This window comes from Ovis aries, chromosome 22, assembly GCF_016772045.2.
Source record: "Ovis aries strain OAR_USU_Benz2616 breed Rambouillet chromosome 22, ARS-UI_Ramb_v3.0, whole genome shotgun sequence".
In the NCBI taxonomy this organism is placed as follows: Eukaryota; Metazoa; Chordata; class Mammalia; order Artiodactyla; family Bovidae; genus Ovis; species Ovis aries.
In genome coordinates, this window is record NC_056075.1 from 38,788,977 (window position 1) to 38,804,866 (window position 15,890).

Below are 15,890 nucleotides of genomic sequence, written 5' to 3' on the forward strand. Positions count from 1 at the left end.
CCTGGAGAATCTCAAGGACAGGGATGCCTGGTGGGCTGCCGTCTATGGGTCGCACAGAGTCGGACACGACTGAAGCGACATAGCAGCAGCAGCAATCCTAATTCAGTCCCATAAAAACATGCCAACACACAAAGCCGGTTTTTATAAATGGCAGCAGTATAAAACACGAAGGCATTGAGAGAGAAATACTATTTCAGAGATTAAGTTAGTTCTTTTGAAAAATTGACCACAACAGGAACTTGCCTTGCTACTATAACAGAGAACTGTTACAAGATAAAAGTATTGCCATATACAATATGTATTAACTTTTATCCAACCTGATTGACTCTGCCAGTGAAGGATGTTGCCATATACAAAATGTATTAACTTTTATCCAAACTGATTGACTCTGTCAGTGAAGAAATAAGGCCTATATTCCCTCTTTTTTCTCTTATCCTGAAGTAATTTGCTAGAGCTGTACCACAGTAACCACTAAGTCAAAGTACCGTGAATCAAACTCCTCTGGAGTACAAATTCCATTTAACTATCACTTGCCTGGCAGATAACAGACACTAACATGATAAATTCCTACTGAATTAAAGAGTCCAATGTAAACACTGTGAGATACAAAACCTTGGGCTCCATATTCTGAAATCAGTATCTGCAGTGGGCGAAACCTAGAAATCTGCATTTTAAAAAGTACTTCACACACAATTACAGTGTATAGCCCTAATTAAGAACCACTGCCTTAGTAACAGACAATGAAAGTTAAAGAAAACAAAGTTAGAAGCACCTGAGTTGTCCAGAACTGGGCCTAATCTAATTCCATGCTTTCCTGGACTCATCGTATTTCTAATACCTATCAGCTTCAGTTTTTCCTACAGCCCCTGAAATAAGCCATGATCGTTCCTGCCCATCACACTTCCCTTATTAAGGTGCCCGTGCTAGTCCTCAAAGCTAGTCTGAGTCTTGTCTGCTGCATCCAATTTAACTCCAGCTCATTCAAGACAAAACATCTCACCTCAACACAGGGCTGACTTACACCAATGGTTCTCAAACTTGTCCAAGCATCAGAATCCCCTGGCAATGCATCAGAATTCATTTAATCATAAATTATAAAACCTGATCATAGAGCGTTCTGTTCAAAGCTGTTAAAAAGTGCTAAAACTTATACCAACCATATCGTTAATAAGGCCAATTCGCGTTGGTGGGGCTTGCAGGCCTAGCAGGGTTGCAAGGCGACGCTGTTTCTCAACTATAATGCCGTCCATATCCAGAAGTCGAGCAATATCAGTACGCTCAGGGGTAATAGGGATGGAAAGAGTGGCCAAAAGGACTCTAGTAGACATTCTGGAGAACAAAGATACAATCTGTTAAATTTGCAAATGTTACTTGATAGGAGAAAGACACTTCTCTTTAATTATCTAGTAAAATGTGCCAGTGATAGAATCTGTATACCACCAGGACGAACTGGCCTCCTAAGCGTTTATCAAAGCATGGGATTAATTAAAAAAGAAACGGATTATCCTACAATGAACACTTGGAGAAGCAGAACTTCACCCACCCACTTACTACTGTCAGTGTTTTCTAGCTAGGATGACTGTGTTGAATGCCAGCACAGACACATCTGCATACACCCCTACTTCCTTATAGAAACTATTAGGGAAGATTTTTAAAACTAAGAAAAACTGACACTTAAGAAAAGAGGGAAAATTACAAGGATCACAAAAACGTATTATGGGAGTTGAGGGCAAAGGTTAAATGTTAGCTTCCTTAAAACACAAAACTCAGGTTGAATTTAGAGCACCACAGGACACTAAGGATTGCAGGCTCTGGAGCCCAAGAGTCAAGAGTTGGAATCTCAGCTTCACCATTTCCAAGACTGGAACCTTAGGCAAGATACTTAATTTTCTAAGTCACAAGGTGTTGGGAGGATTAAGGAAAATAATGTACATATAGCCGAACAGCCTAATGATTATGACAGTACTCTTACAGTATTTTCTAACAGAAGAGTATAGAAATAACTTAAAGAAAATCAAGTTTTTTCCCTTATTCCAATAGACAAGGATTACATACATAACTGATAGTGAATGACATAATGAACACTGCCCTCAATAGTTTTTTAAGGGACTTTCCTGGTGGCCTAGTGGTTAAGACTCTTGAGCTCCCAATGCAGGAGGCACACGTTCAATCCCTACTTGGGGAACTAAGATCCCACATGATGCTCTGTGGGGCAAAAGATACATATATATACATGGAAGTGCAACTTTTAGTTGCTCAGTCCTGTCCCAACTCTTTGCAGCCCCCATGGACTGCAGTCCACCAGGCTCTTCGGTCCAAGATTCTCCATGCAATTAGACTGGAGTGGGTTGCCATATACACTAGAAAAAATTTAGTTGGTTCCATGCACTGCTTACAAGCTAAGAAAAACAATTTGATGTACGTACTTCTGCTAGAGACTAAAATAACATGGTCTGCCAGTAAGAAATGGTATGTGAGTTGTCTAAACCCAACTAACATGTATAATAAAAACCAAACATGACTGAAAGTATATACATAATGCTAAAAAAATAAAAGTCTTTAGATTGTTAGGTTATAGGCTATCTACATAAAAATACACATGCCAATTATTTACACAGTTAATGTTTTATAGCTGGGGGGAAAAAGTTACCTGATAAAAGTACTCATTTTGGGGGGAGGGGGCCAAATTAGTTCCTAAATTCTAAATACCTACACTCAGTTAAGGAAGCTAATACCTTAACACTGCCTTTTCTAACATTCCATTTTCTCAATTGGAGGGTTGGTTATCAGATAAAAGATAGCTACCAAAGACCAAGAATACTGCTCAAGAATACCACTGAGTTTTTGGTAGTTAACAGTCGGAAGTCGTGCTACTGGTAAGCAGTGGGAAAACCAGGGATGCTGCCAAAGATCCTAAGCGCAGTCCCCCTGACAAAAAAATAACCAGCCCCAAATGTCAGCAGCGCAGCTGAGAAGCCCTGATCTAGCACTATCACACCATTTACAAGACAGCTCTTCTATATCTCAGTACTACCCAACAGTTAAGATTCTTACCTTTGCATCTCTTCTTGCGTAAGATTCTTTCTCATTTCTCTAGATAAATGGTAAAGACGATGGAGGGTAGACGCATGAAAAAGAGCATTTCCAGATTTCCAAAATACAGTTGAGACTTTGTTATAGTAATTTGCCATCAACTGAGGCTTGGGCGGTTTTTTAGATAAGGAAAATAGCCCATGGATATCTTCCACAGCTTTGAATGCTTCCTAAAATTAGTGGTATAAATTAGTCATTACATTCTAAAAAAACAAAAAAAATCTATGAAACTTAAAATATATTACACGTAAGAATAAAAATAGCAAATAAAATACCTTCATGTGTGGTTCTTTTTATTCATAATTTAACTATCTGATATATTTCAGAAAACTAACACAATTTCTTAGACTGCTCAAGCCTTTAAAGAGGATCATACCACTTGGGGGAATATAATTTTAAAGAATCTGAAAGGACATAAAACACAATATAAAGGCTATTTCTGAATGTTAAGATAATGGATAAATATTTTCTTCCTTTCACTTATCCATTTTTTCCATACTAGGCACGTTTACTTGTCTTCTATTAAACTTTTTCCTTTAGTTCAGGTATCTTAAGGGTGTACCTGCAGAAAAGGAAAATATGGGAGAGCAGGAGATCACATTTTCATTGGCTGAAAACTACCAATTTTTAGTTTCTGCCTCTGCAATTTCAATAAGATTTGGTGGGGGAATCAAATATATAAAAATAACTCATGAGAAAATGTCTGCAGAATCCTTAGAGTAAAAAAGTCCATGTTGACAACAAAATGCCCACTATCGAGATCTCTGATGCAGGATATTCACTGTGGAAGCTTACTAAGTCTACACAGCACTGAGAAATCGAGGGGACAGTCTAGTGCTGCATTTTCCAACTCTCTGCAGTAAAGGACAAGTCTGTAATTTCTAAACTGTTGCCATCAATACTTTTATAAAGTACAATAAATTACTATTAAAATAAGATGGAAAGACAAACTGATTTTTTAAAATCCAGGTAAATAAGAAACAAAGCTACCATGAAATTATTTACAAAATTTTGTAAATGCATACTCGCCACACACTGAGCCACAATTTGAGCACTAAGGTCTGAAAAAGAGATTAGATGATTTGGCCTGAAAGTGACAGCAGGCATCAAGAACCAAAATAACTGAGACTTCTTGTCCCAAACTCTTCCTTCTCCATTAGACAACCTCAAATCTGTTACCGAGCTATTGAAATTAACCAAGAGATACCAAGACGCAGATACTCATTAAGAGAAAAAAAGGTAATATGGGTTATTATTACTACAAAGAAAAGCCAAAATAGTTCACAAAATACCTGCCACAATTCCATGCTGATAGCACTGTCCAACTGAACAAGCCTGGTTTCCAAATGCATAGACTGGCTCTCTGGATTATTAAGGTTGATTGCTGTACTTTGGTTATGGTGGCGTTGAATCTGAGACAAGTGCATTCTCAAGTTGTCACACAACTTACGGAATTCGGCCTTCCGGGTGTATTGGAGGCAGAACTTGAAAGCTATAAGCATAATTGTAAAATATATTAGGTACTTTCCACCATAAACTTAGTTTTTAAACAGGTTCTATTTCATGCATTAAGGTTAGTTATCTTAATAAGATTTACCAAACTCAGCATCAGTTTTGAGAAATGATCAGTTATAACTCACTTCATGTGCCCTGAGCACCTTTTAGACATAGTCATCAGTCCTGGTCTATGACTGAAATGGTTCTGAGAGCTAAGGAAGCTATTTAAGTTTAGGTCTAAGAGAGACTCACCTTTCAAACACTTATCACTTCAAACCCTAAAAGAGCAAAAAAAATTCTGGTCTGAAATATAATTAACTCTCTTACCTAATTTACTAGACAACAGCTTCTGCACTAACAAACTGAGTAATACAAACTGGGGGTCTATGGTAACCTAATTTCAATTGTGCACAGATGTGTAAATGAACCACTTGCTCTATCATTGAAACACATAATTCTCTACTATCATACATGCAATACTAAAGTAACTTCCTTGAATGTCCTTTGTCAATCCCTTAAAAGAGTATTTCTATTTCAATAGGCCTGAAACAAAAGGATGCAGTTTAACTACAAGTTAATATTTATCTCAACTGTTATCAAAACAGTTGAGAGTTCACTTGTGTTAAATGCTAGCCATGTGGGCAAAACGAAACAGATTCTAATGCTCCTAGTAAGCTACTCTTAGTCACATAATCACTTAAAAATAAATAAAAACAAATACCACATTAAAGAATGGTGACAAGCTTGTGCCTAAGGCTAAAAGTAAGAAAAAGCCAAGAGCCACTCCTGTCATATATAGTTAAAAGGTTGCACTGACAGAAGATAAGCTGCAACAGTAAGGCAAGAAGACAAGATTAGGAAAACAAACTTAATACAGTTCTTCAGATTAAAAGTACAAGGACTGTTAACTACTGGATACTTCTTATGATGATCCTGAGTCTTCAGTAAGGTTTAGCTCGATATTCAGTAACACTCTAGAACTCAAAAAGACCTCAGAAACCCAGTATATGGTTAAGTAGCTTGCTGAAGAGTATGCTATAGAGTCAAAAGTACTGATAGAATCAAGTTTGCCAGAAAGCAATGGAAAAGTTTATCTTTTCAGTCACTCAGAAAATTCCACAATGACTTTAAAGGGTGCTTCAGACATCAATGGAAAACACAGAATTACCTTGACTAATGAAACAAATTTCTTATTTAATATTTAAATGAATGCCAATCTCTAAAGAAAGAATTAAAACTATGTAAAGTAAGTACTACAGAGAAAAGGAGGTTAACTTTAACAGTTAAATCTTTTGCAAAACCTATCCTTAAGTCAACTTTTCAAATCAGTTCTTGTTTTACCTTGTTGGGCAATATCATGGTAGAGACGCTCTACTCTAGAATTGTTTCGAAGAAGGTCCAAACACTGTCTGTATGATTCCCACAGGAATTTAACCCATGGAGTTAAAAGTAATCTGTCAGTACGATCCTGAGTGTCTTCACCACTTACAGCACTTAGGAGAACACTACAAAAATATTTAAAAATGTTGAAAACAATTTTAGACATGGTTTCCTACTTTGCCATATGATTATAAAACCAAAACCAACAATGATCGTTATAAAATAGTTCAAATCCTACCTACAACTTTGAACATACTGTAAAGCTATTACTTAGTCCAAGTATTTGAATTCTCAATCTGTATTAAAGCCATTTAAATTAGTATACACCCTATCGGATGGTTTAATTTTTCACTTTTATGAACTCTGAATAGTACATGACTTGAAGTTACTGTACATTTAAAATCCCAAAGACAAGCATTCTTTCTAATAAACATTTACTTCAAATGCGGACAATGGAGACACATGTGAAGAAAAACAATGAGAAAGATATCTTTAGCAATTCAGCCCACATACCTCTCAGGAGTTTGAATATTATCCAGATCTTCTATGTCTAAGACCATCTGCTGGGACTCTTCTTTAGCAGCTTCCGTTTTCTCCTCTGCCAATTTCAAATATGCCCTAACAACATCCTCTAGAGATTTGATGTTCACCTAGCCAATAGATAAATAAATAAAACTCGTCTCCCAACAAACCAGAAAATATTTTATCAAAAAATAATTTTAAAAGCAAACTTTATGGTATAAAACAGTAAATTTGAAAGGTAAATGCCTCCCAAAGTTACTAAAAGCACTTACTAAAATACAAAAACCCAGCTGTTCATACCTGTTGACAAATGTTCTTATACTGATATAAGCCTTCTTTAGCCAAATGGCTCTTGCGAAGATCCACACAAAGTTCCAAGTATTTCAACATAATCGGCTCGTGTATCTTTTGCCATGTTCTATGTTTCTTACTTTTCATAACATCATAAAGAACGTCCAAAGCAGGTTGCTTTTTGCCAACTTCAAGAAATTCTGGAAAAATAATTCAGAAGAAAATTAGTTATGAATGCTATGTAAAAACCTAAATCTTGCTTTTTAACTTGGCTGTTTTTAATTTCCCAACCTATTACCATCTCTTTTGAGGTCACAATTTATTTTTGATTTCTAACACTATGCCAAGATAAAAAAATAGAAAACTGATACTATCTCAAATATGACCTATAGGTAAAACTAGATTTCACTCAAGTCCTCTGCACCAATTATGTCTATGTTACTTTATGAAGTTCCAGAAATTCAAGTCATGAGGGTAACAATCTCCCCCTTGAATAGGCAGAAAAAGCAAGTGTAACTTCAGTCACAATTATCTGGCTGATGCAATTTTTGCTAGTTTGTATTAAGATCTGAGGTAGAAAAAACAAATTAGATTGACTATGTTCCTTTTAGATCAACTGACTGTGTGGGTCTATTTGGGGACTGTCTTTTGATCATTTCTCTACTGACCTGCCTAGGCTTTTGCCAATACCTCACTGTCTTGATTACTGTATCCTGACAGAAAATCCTGAAGTCAGGTAGTGTGAGTACTCCAACTTTGTTCTTCAGTACTAGCTGGCTATGTAACACCTTTTGCCTTTCCATACAAACTTCAGAATTTCTTGTCGATACCTACAAAATAGCTCAGTGGGATCTCATTGAACCTATAGAACAAGTTTGGAAGAACTGACAACAGCATTTAGGCTTCCAATCCATGAGCACGAAGTATCTCCCCACTTATTTATCCCAATCTAAACACGAGAAACAAACTGAGACAAATCCCAGCTAAGAGACGAAATACCTGACAACCAATCCTCCTCAAACTGTCAAGGCCATCAACAAACCTAACTGCCACAACCAAGAGAAGCCCAAGGAGACAACTACATGTGATGTGTCCTGGGTGGGATCCTGAAATACACAGGGGACACTACAGAAAGCTGAGAAAATGTGAACAATGTATGGACTTTCCTTAATAATAATGTATCAGCATTGATTCACTAGTTGTAACAAACATACCACACAGATCTAAGATATTTATTAACAGGAGAATCTGTGTGTGGTGTGACTCTCTGTACTATCTTTACAATTATTCTGTAAATCTCAAACTTCTAAAATTAAAAGTTTATTTTTTAATTGAGGAAAAAATATTTGAATGTAGCGCAAACAAATGTATACTCTTTAAAATTCACTGCCCAAATCTGAGGGCATTCTGTATGTAGCAATATTTCAAAATCTGTTCCAACCTCAGATTTTGTGTATACTGCTTGTTTTGAAAATAAAAGCAAAAGCTCCTCCATTACATTCCTGACCAAAGTTAAAATTTGTCATATTTTTTTTCTTTTTTTTTAAACTTTCTTAATACACTTAACAGACTACGCATAGTTCTTTTCTGGTTATGTTCAACTTAAAACTCAGTTAAGCGCCAAATTTCACACACACAAAAATTTCTCCACTGAAAATTTTGACAAATAATTTGGCAAAACACTGGTTTACACTATAAAAAAGTTAAAACACATCTGTTTTTTAAAATCAATGTTCATTTTTCTTAAAAAAATCCTTGACAAATAATTATTTTAGGCATTAACCTAACAATGTATAACATTATCTAAGATCAACTATTCTAGGGCAAAAACAGACCAAAATGTCTCTTATCTGAAGGATTTACTAGATCTATGGATTTAGTAACTGTTATTTCTTCTTTCAATTATCATATCTTCCAGGAATGCTGCCTCTGAACATTCCTTCCTCCAGGAAAACTATAAACAATATTTCTACTCTAGTATATTTTTAAAACCTTATACAGGAGAAATCACAAAACACACTGAAGTTAGTATCTTTTAACACAATATCCTACGTCATCCCATATTATACCAATCATACTCCTCACAAGCAAATTAATATAAACCCCTCTTCAATACTTCAATAATCTCAATATCAAATCTGCCAATATGGGAGCAAGGCCATCTTCGCTAGGGTCAATTTTATTACACCCTCCCAATCAAAGATATAACACTGACTACAACTAGATACTTTGCTGTTTTCTGTTTCAAGGGAACGACCTACTCATCATCTTCCTGGAGCACGCACACATCGTTATTTTAACATTCAACAATATTTTAGTATTTTTTTCAAAACTATTTAACAGAAACAGCTTCTATCAGCCAAAAATTGGGGAGTAAATGTTTTTACGTTTATCCTTTACATTAAGGATATCACAGCAGCCCACCAAAATCACTTATCCAATTCCCACTTTTACATTGAGGATTTAAATCCCATACTACTGTATATAAGCACTGTCAATATGTTGCAAAATAGGCACCAAGAGTTAAATTTAAGAGCTGGCCCCAGTATGATGTGGTAACAAAATAACAAACTATCAAAAAATAATTCCCAATCTCTTATTTTTAAATGACTGTGGTAACAATGTCACTTAAAAAAATAGTAAGCCTTGTTTAGTGATAAAACTGAAAGTACTTTTCATTTCCTCAACAGCTAGTCAAGATTCCAAATTCAATACTTTCGAATTCCAAATCAATCATCTACTTAGGGGAAAAAAACAAGTTTTTGAGGCTATGCGATAGAAAACTATCACACACTAAAAGCTATACTGCAATCTTTAAAGAAACGTTCATTTCCAGATTGATATCGTCTTAAAAATAAAATCTGGAATTACAAACTATTCCTAGGAGGGTAGGCATTCTTAATGACACAGTGAGTGATCCATGTATCTACCTATAGTAAAGTTTAGGTCAGCCCTTCAATTTTACTAGTTTATTTGTGTAACAGACCAAGTAGATAAGCTATAATGTTACATAATTTGTGGGTTTAATAACAACTTTATTTTTAAGACAATGGTTGTAGAGTGTAAGTTAAATGGCCGTTATACAGTCAGAAGCAACTGAACTGGCACTATCATCAATATGAACTGGAAAAGGGGCTTTTTCTGAATGACTCTGGGGTATGCAAATTTCTTGCCAGTAACTGCTGCGACTCGGTCTCATTTTCCAGAATGCTTGTTTTCCAACTGCTTCCAAAACTATTGCTCTGATAAACCATTCTACACCTAAATTTATTCACATCTTATTAGGATACTCAAATGGATGAGATCTAAATGTGATTTGATTTGATATTACAAATGTAATGAGATTATTTCCATTAAAAATAAAATGTGCTCTGATTACCCTATTCATAAAATTTTGTCAACAGTGTCATATGCCATCCACATTCTGCTCATTGATACTAAGACAGGATCTAAGATGAAAGGGACAGAAATTATACTACTTGAAAGGGAAGGCATCTCTACCATACCAGCACTCATCTAACAGCTTTTTAAAAGGCCTTTTACAAAAACTACACTAACAAATTCAAGTCCCCATCCCCATGTGTTTCTCATCTTGCCTACCTGAATTTCTGACATTTTCATACATTGCTCTTCATGAATCAAATCTATTTCAACTTAGAAATTGTGAGAAAAGATTTAAGATGTTAACATACAAGTTACTGAAATATTAAGTTCATATAGATTCAAAGGGGAGGAGTGAAGGATACAAGGCTTGAACACATCAATATGTAGTATTTAGGCCATGAAGATTACAGGGCTTCAGCCAATTAACATGGGAAAAAATGTGTTGGTAAAGCATTCAAAGGGCTATAAAACAGATCTACAGTAATAATTTCACCCAAGCCATTTGTATACCACAATATATAATTCTCTTAAGTTTCAAAACATTTGAGAAATAATGCTTTCCCTAAATTTGCTGGTTTATTTTGTAGGGTTAAATTTCCATCTCAATCTTATTTTCTTTCCTATAAATTAATCAGCATGTGTAAACTTCCTGCCTGTTCAAACTATTAACATGGAGGATCAGAGTGAGTGATTAGATCAAAGTTGTAGTTTCCATTGTTTTTTAGAACAGTTACTCTATTCCACAGAATGTGGCATTATCCTATTCCGCAGACGGTTACTTATTCCCCGAAATTGTTAACTTACAGTAAAAGTAACACGCATAGGACAAACAGCTCTCTGGCCCTGACAGATTATCAGTAGTACCAATTGTACGCATTGACTGAAACTGACCTTTTCCTAAGAGGATTTTCAAACGAACTAACAAAATAAGCTTCATAAGTATAAAAGAGTTAACAGACACGGTACATCGATCCACAACAGGGGTAAGACCCAAAACTCGTTTGGCTTGAGGAAGCGTGAAAATTAAAGAGCAATGGACACTCTTAACACTTACAAACCCTAAATAAGAATCTATTGAAAGACCAGAGAATACATTTGCACCCCCTGTAATGACAACGTAATAAATGCCTCTTGAACAAATCAGGACACACACGTTTTCCCAACAGTGCCGCCGACTCAAGCACACATATGGAAATAATCGCAAGCAGCAGCGCAATAGTTGGGGGGGGGGGGGGGGGGGGGGAGAATCACGATGGATGTTGAAGTTCAGAGACCTTGGTGTTAGGCTTCTAGCTCAACAACTCACTCCCAGAGTGACCTTGGGCAAACCAGTCTCCCTAGGCCTCACTTTCCTAATATTTGAGAGAAACTTCAAGTCCCTCTTATAGTATTAACTCTGTCCCAACTTCCTTGTGACTCGGAGTAGGCTTCGCAGCTGCCAATAATCAATGCCAAAAGAAAAAAAAAAAAAAATAGGGAACGAGTTAAAGGGGTCAGAGTCCCCGAAGCGGAGAAGAGGGGTCGGAAGGGGAAGTGGACCCTGGGCCGGCAAAGAGCGGCGCTGGATTCGGGGGCGCGAAGGCGTCCGCAGGAGAGCCCGGAGGTGGGCCTGCCAGGCCTCCCGGCCCGGCGGGAGGTGGAGCCGAGGTTCTCGCGTGCATTGTCCCCGGGAGGGAGCCATGTTTCCTCCTCCCCGACACTCCCAGATGGCGGCCGGGGGCGCGGGGCCGAATCGCACAAGGACCCGTGGTCTGGAGTGAGGGGGTGCCCAGCCGAGACAGGGAGAGAGAGGAGCTCTGGCCCGGGTCGGCCTGTCTCCGGAGCCGCGACGCCGCCACCCTGCCTCCGAGACTCACCGGGAGGCGGCGGGAGGAAAGCGAGCCCTGCAGAGAGACGGTTCCCGGCTCCGTGCCTCCCACCCTCCCGGCTCTACCTCCCATGTCGGTTGGGGCGAGAAGGGATACCATACCCAACCCTGGGTAGGGTCGGCGGCGGGCAGGCCGCAGGGGCCTCCCGTGCAGCCACAGTCGGGCGGCCGCACACCGCGCACCAGGCCCGGGCCCCCTCGACCTCCGAGGCCTCGGGCCGCCCCAGTCCGGCGCGCTCCGATCCCCTCCTCACCGTTGGCGCGCTTGAGGGCATTTTCCGGCCTCTGGAAATAGGCCGGCATCTTGGCGGCAGGCTCAGTTCACCCGGCGTCAGCGAATCCTCGCGGTCCCGGGCCGGGAGAGGAGACGAAGGGGAACCAGCGCGAGGCTCCACGCGCCTCGCCAGCAGTCGCCCGCGCCCAGCCGGCCAGAGACGGAAAGGAAAGAGCCACGTGACCCGCCCTGCGCGGCGGCGCCGCCGCCGCCGCTTAGGCCCCGGATGTAGGGGGCGGGCCTCCGGGCGCGCCCCGCCCCTCCCGCGCGCAAGCGCGTTGGCGTCATGCGCGCCGGCTGACGTGGCGGCTGTGCGCGGCAGACGGGCGCTCGGGTTCCACCTCTGGTTCCTGCGAGACGAACGTTGGGGAGAGGGTTCTCAGGCCCCTAGCTCCTCGAGTGAGAATAGGGGTGAAAAAGATGCAGTTTGGGTCAGAACTACGGTCTGGCGAGAAAGCGCAGTCTTCCTCTAATAAGATTTGTGCGGAGTCCTACAAAGTTAAAATCGGTCTCATTCGCCTTAGTTCGGTTCCGTTCAGTCAGCTGAGTCGTGTCCGACTGTTTGCGAGCCCATGGACTGCAGCACGCCAGGTCTCCCTGTCCATCACCAACTCCCTGGAGCTTGCTCAAACTCATCTCCATCGAGTCGGTGATGCCGTCCAACCATCTCGTCTGTCGTCCCCTTCTCCCGCCTTCAATCTTTCCCAGCATCAGGGTCTTTCCCAATAAGTCAGTTCTTGGCATCAGATGGCCAAAGTAGTGGAGTTTCATTCGCCTAGGGAAGAGAATGATCTGACTTGAAAGTGAAAATTAGTCGCTCAGTCCTGTCCGACTCTCTTCGACCCCATGGACTGTAGCCCGTCAGGCTTCCCTCCCTGGAATTCTCCAGACAAGGATACTGGCTTGGCTGAGTTAAAATACCGAATTTATTCGCTTAACACAAATGCATTGAGAACATATCATTAGGCCAAGGATTTTCACCTCTAGTGGAGACCTGTCACATGACGGACTAGCCTGGGGAGGAGAGTTGCAGTAAGTAACTAAACAACCAAGCAGGTTTTTTTCACATCTAGATAAAACCCTAAAGTTGGTGACACAGAGAGTGCCTGGGCCCTCAGAAAAAGCTCGTTTTGAGCCAAGACCTGAAGGTTGGCGATATACTGGAGACAGCAATCTAGCGTGGGGAGAAAAGACATGCAGCAGACCAGACCCTCAAAATATTTGAAAATACATGGGACTGTCGTGGCCTTTATTTTGAGCATATACTGCACACAAACCTAAGAAAAGTGTTAATGAAAAAATTCTGTAACAGGCCGTTTGCTACAGGTCTTCTATTTTTAATGAACAACTTTAATGTTCAAACATTATACCTAGAACTTGAAAGCCATTTAAACTTAATCTAATTATTCAAAATGAGTTCTGGGACTTGCCTGGCAGTGGTCCAACAGTTAAGACTATGCACTTCCACTGCCAGGGCATGGGTTCCATCCCTGGTCAAGGAAACAGAAGATCCTGCATGCCCTGCAGCTTGACCAAAAAAATTAAAATCAGTTCAGAAGAAAAATTCAGAAAGCAGCAGTAGAATAAATTGTTGCAAATTTATTACACATTCTGTAATAATGAGTGGTAAAGAATCTGCCTACAATAGAGGAGACCACCTGTAATGCAGGAGATGTGGGTTTAATTCCTGGGTGGAGAAGACCACCTGGAGAAGGAAATAGCAAATCATTCCAATATTCTTGCCTGAGAAATCCCATGAACAGAGGCACCTGGCAGGCTGCAGGCCATGGGGTCGCAAGAGTCGGACACAGAATTAGTGACTAAACTCACCACCACAATAATAGATGGGATGTGTGAATTAATGAGAGTACCACATTAACGAATGAGAAAACTACAGTATATACACACAAAAAGCATTTCCCCCTCATTCCTTCTGCCTCAGCAAAGAGGTTTTTCTGTTTATCACTAGAAAGAATATTTGGGAAATGCAGACATAGACAGAAAATAAATCACAAATTCTAAAAAAAAAAAAAATGTACTTTAAAATTCATTTCAGAGAGTTCTTCTTCCAAATGATTAGATCACCCTGAGCTTACACCTCAAAAACTAAGAGCAGAGTTGAGCAATAGGTATTAAAAAGCCATGGGAACTGTTTAATAGGACAAGATCAAGAGGCTTATTTGTGTATAAAATACTTACGTCAAAATAGCTAAACATAAGATCAAATATAGCTTTTAAATGCTGTAGATAGAAAACTTTTTCAGTAGACCAGAGAGGTACATAACAGAATAAAATAAAAAGAAACCTGACCTAAGTATCAAAAAAGCTTTCCAACATTCTTAACTTTCCATTGTCATATCTCAAAGAAAATGGTAAAATCATTATTGATTATTGCTCATTATTTGGTAGACCTGAAACAAAAATACTAGAAAATTGGGAGGTAAAATGAAATCCAATGTTTCTACATCTTCATCCTTTTCTCTTTGAAGTTATTTTAAAAGTACAGTCAACCCTCTGCGCCCACACCTGTGGAGTTCTGCATCCCCAGATTCAACTAGACGTGCATCAGAAATATTCAGAAGGGAATTCCCTGAAGGCCCAATGGGTAGGACTCTGCACTTTCACTGCTGAGAGTCCAGGTTCAATCGCTGGCTGGGGAACTAAGATCCCACAGCCAAAAAAAAAAAAAAAAAAAAAGCCTCAAAAGAGAGAGCAACAGATAGAAAGAAAGAAAGAAAATATTTGGGGAAAAAGTTCCAGAAATTTCAAAAAACCTAATTTGAATTTGTTACTGGCAACTATTTACATAGGTTTACACCGCATTATAGAGAAGACAATGACACCCCACTCCAGTACTCTTGCCTGGAAAAATCCCACGGATGGAGGAGCCTGGTAGGCTGCAGTCCATGGGGTTGCTGAGAGTTGGACTTGACTGAGCAACTTCACTTTCACGTTTCACTTCATGCATTGGAGAAGGAAATGGCAACCCACTCCAGTGTTCTTGCCTGGAGAATCCCAGAGATGGGGGAGCCTGGTGGGCTGCTGTGTATGGGGTCGCACAGAATCAGACACGACTGAAGCGACTTAGCAGCAGCAACACCACATTAGGGCTTTTTCCCAGGTGGTAAAGAACCTGCCGGCCAATGCAGGTAGACATAGGAGACATGGGTTCAATCCCTGGGTTGGGAAGGTCCCCTGGAGGAGGGCATGGCAATCCACTCCAGTGTTCTTGCCTGGAGAATCCCATGGACAGAGGAGCCTGATGGGCTGCAGTCCATAGAGTTGCAAAGAGTCAGACACGACTGAAGCAACTTAGCACTCACACTGCATTGAGAGTTATATGTAATCTAGAGATTATTTAAATTATATAGGAGAATGTGATAGGGTTGCCTGCAAATACTATGCCAAAAGACTTGAGTATTGCACATTTTAATATGTGGTGGGAACTGGAACCAATCCCCTGTAGATACCAAGGGAAGACTGCATTTGAAGCATTTGGTAATATATCAACACCAAATGGGGCTTCCCTGGTGGCTCAGTGGTAAAGAATCTGCCTGTAATGCTGGAGAACCCGGTTCAATC

The 15,890-nt window shown here is 39.7% G+C and overlaps 1 protein-coding gene across 2 annotated transcripts in view; it reads right to left on the reverse strand.

The window, feature by feature from the left end:
- EIF3A (eukaryotic translation initiation factor 3 subunit A) overlaps positions 1–12,482 on the reverse strand; it is a 32,224-nt gene extending 19,742 nt beyond the window's left edge. For both annotated transcript variants that reach the window (XM_060404741.1, XM_027960482.3), the window contains exons 1-7: positions 12,289–12,482; positions 6,793–6,983; positions 6,484–6,620; positions 5,932–6,095; positions 4,386–4,585; positions 3,055–3,263; positions 1,158–1,329 (exon numbers count right to left, since the gene is read on the reverse strand). In XM_060404741.1, coding sequence (XP_060260724.1) covers positions 1,158–1,329; positions 3,055–3,263; positions 4,386–4,585; positions 5,932–6,095; positions 6,484–6,620; positions 6,793–6,983; positions 12,289–12,337 — 1,122 coding nt within the window. In that variant the 5' untranslated portion in view covers positions 12,338–12,482. The remainder of the gene's footprint in view (positions 1–1,157; positions 1,330–3,054; positions 3,264–4,385; positions 4,586–5,931; positions 6,096–6,483; positions 6,621–6,792; positions 6,984–12,288) is intronic.
- Positions 12,483–15,890: the final 3,408 nt, after the last annotated feature.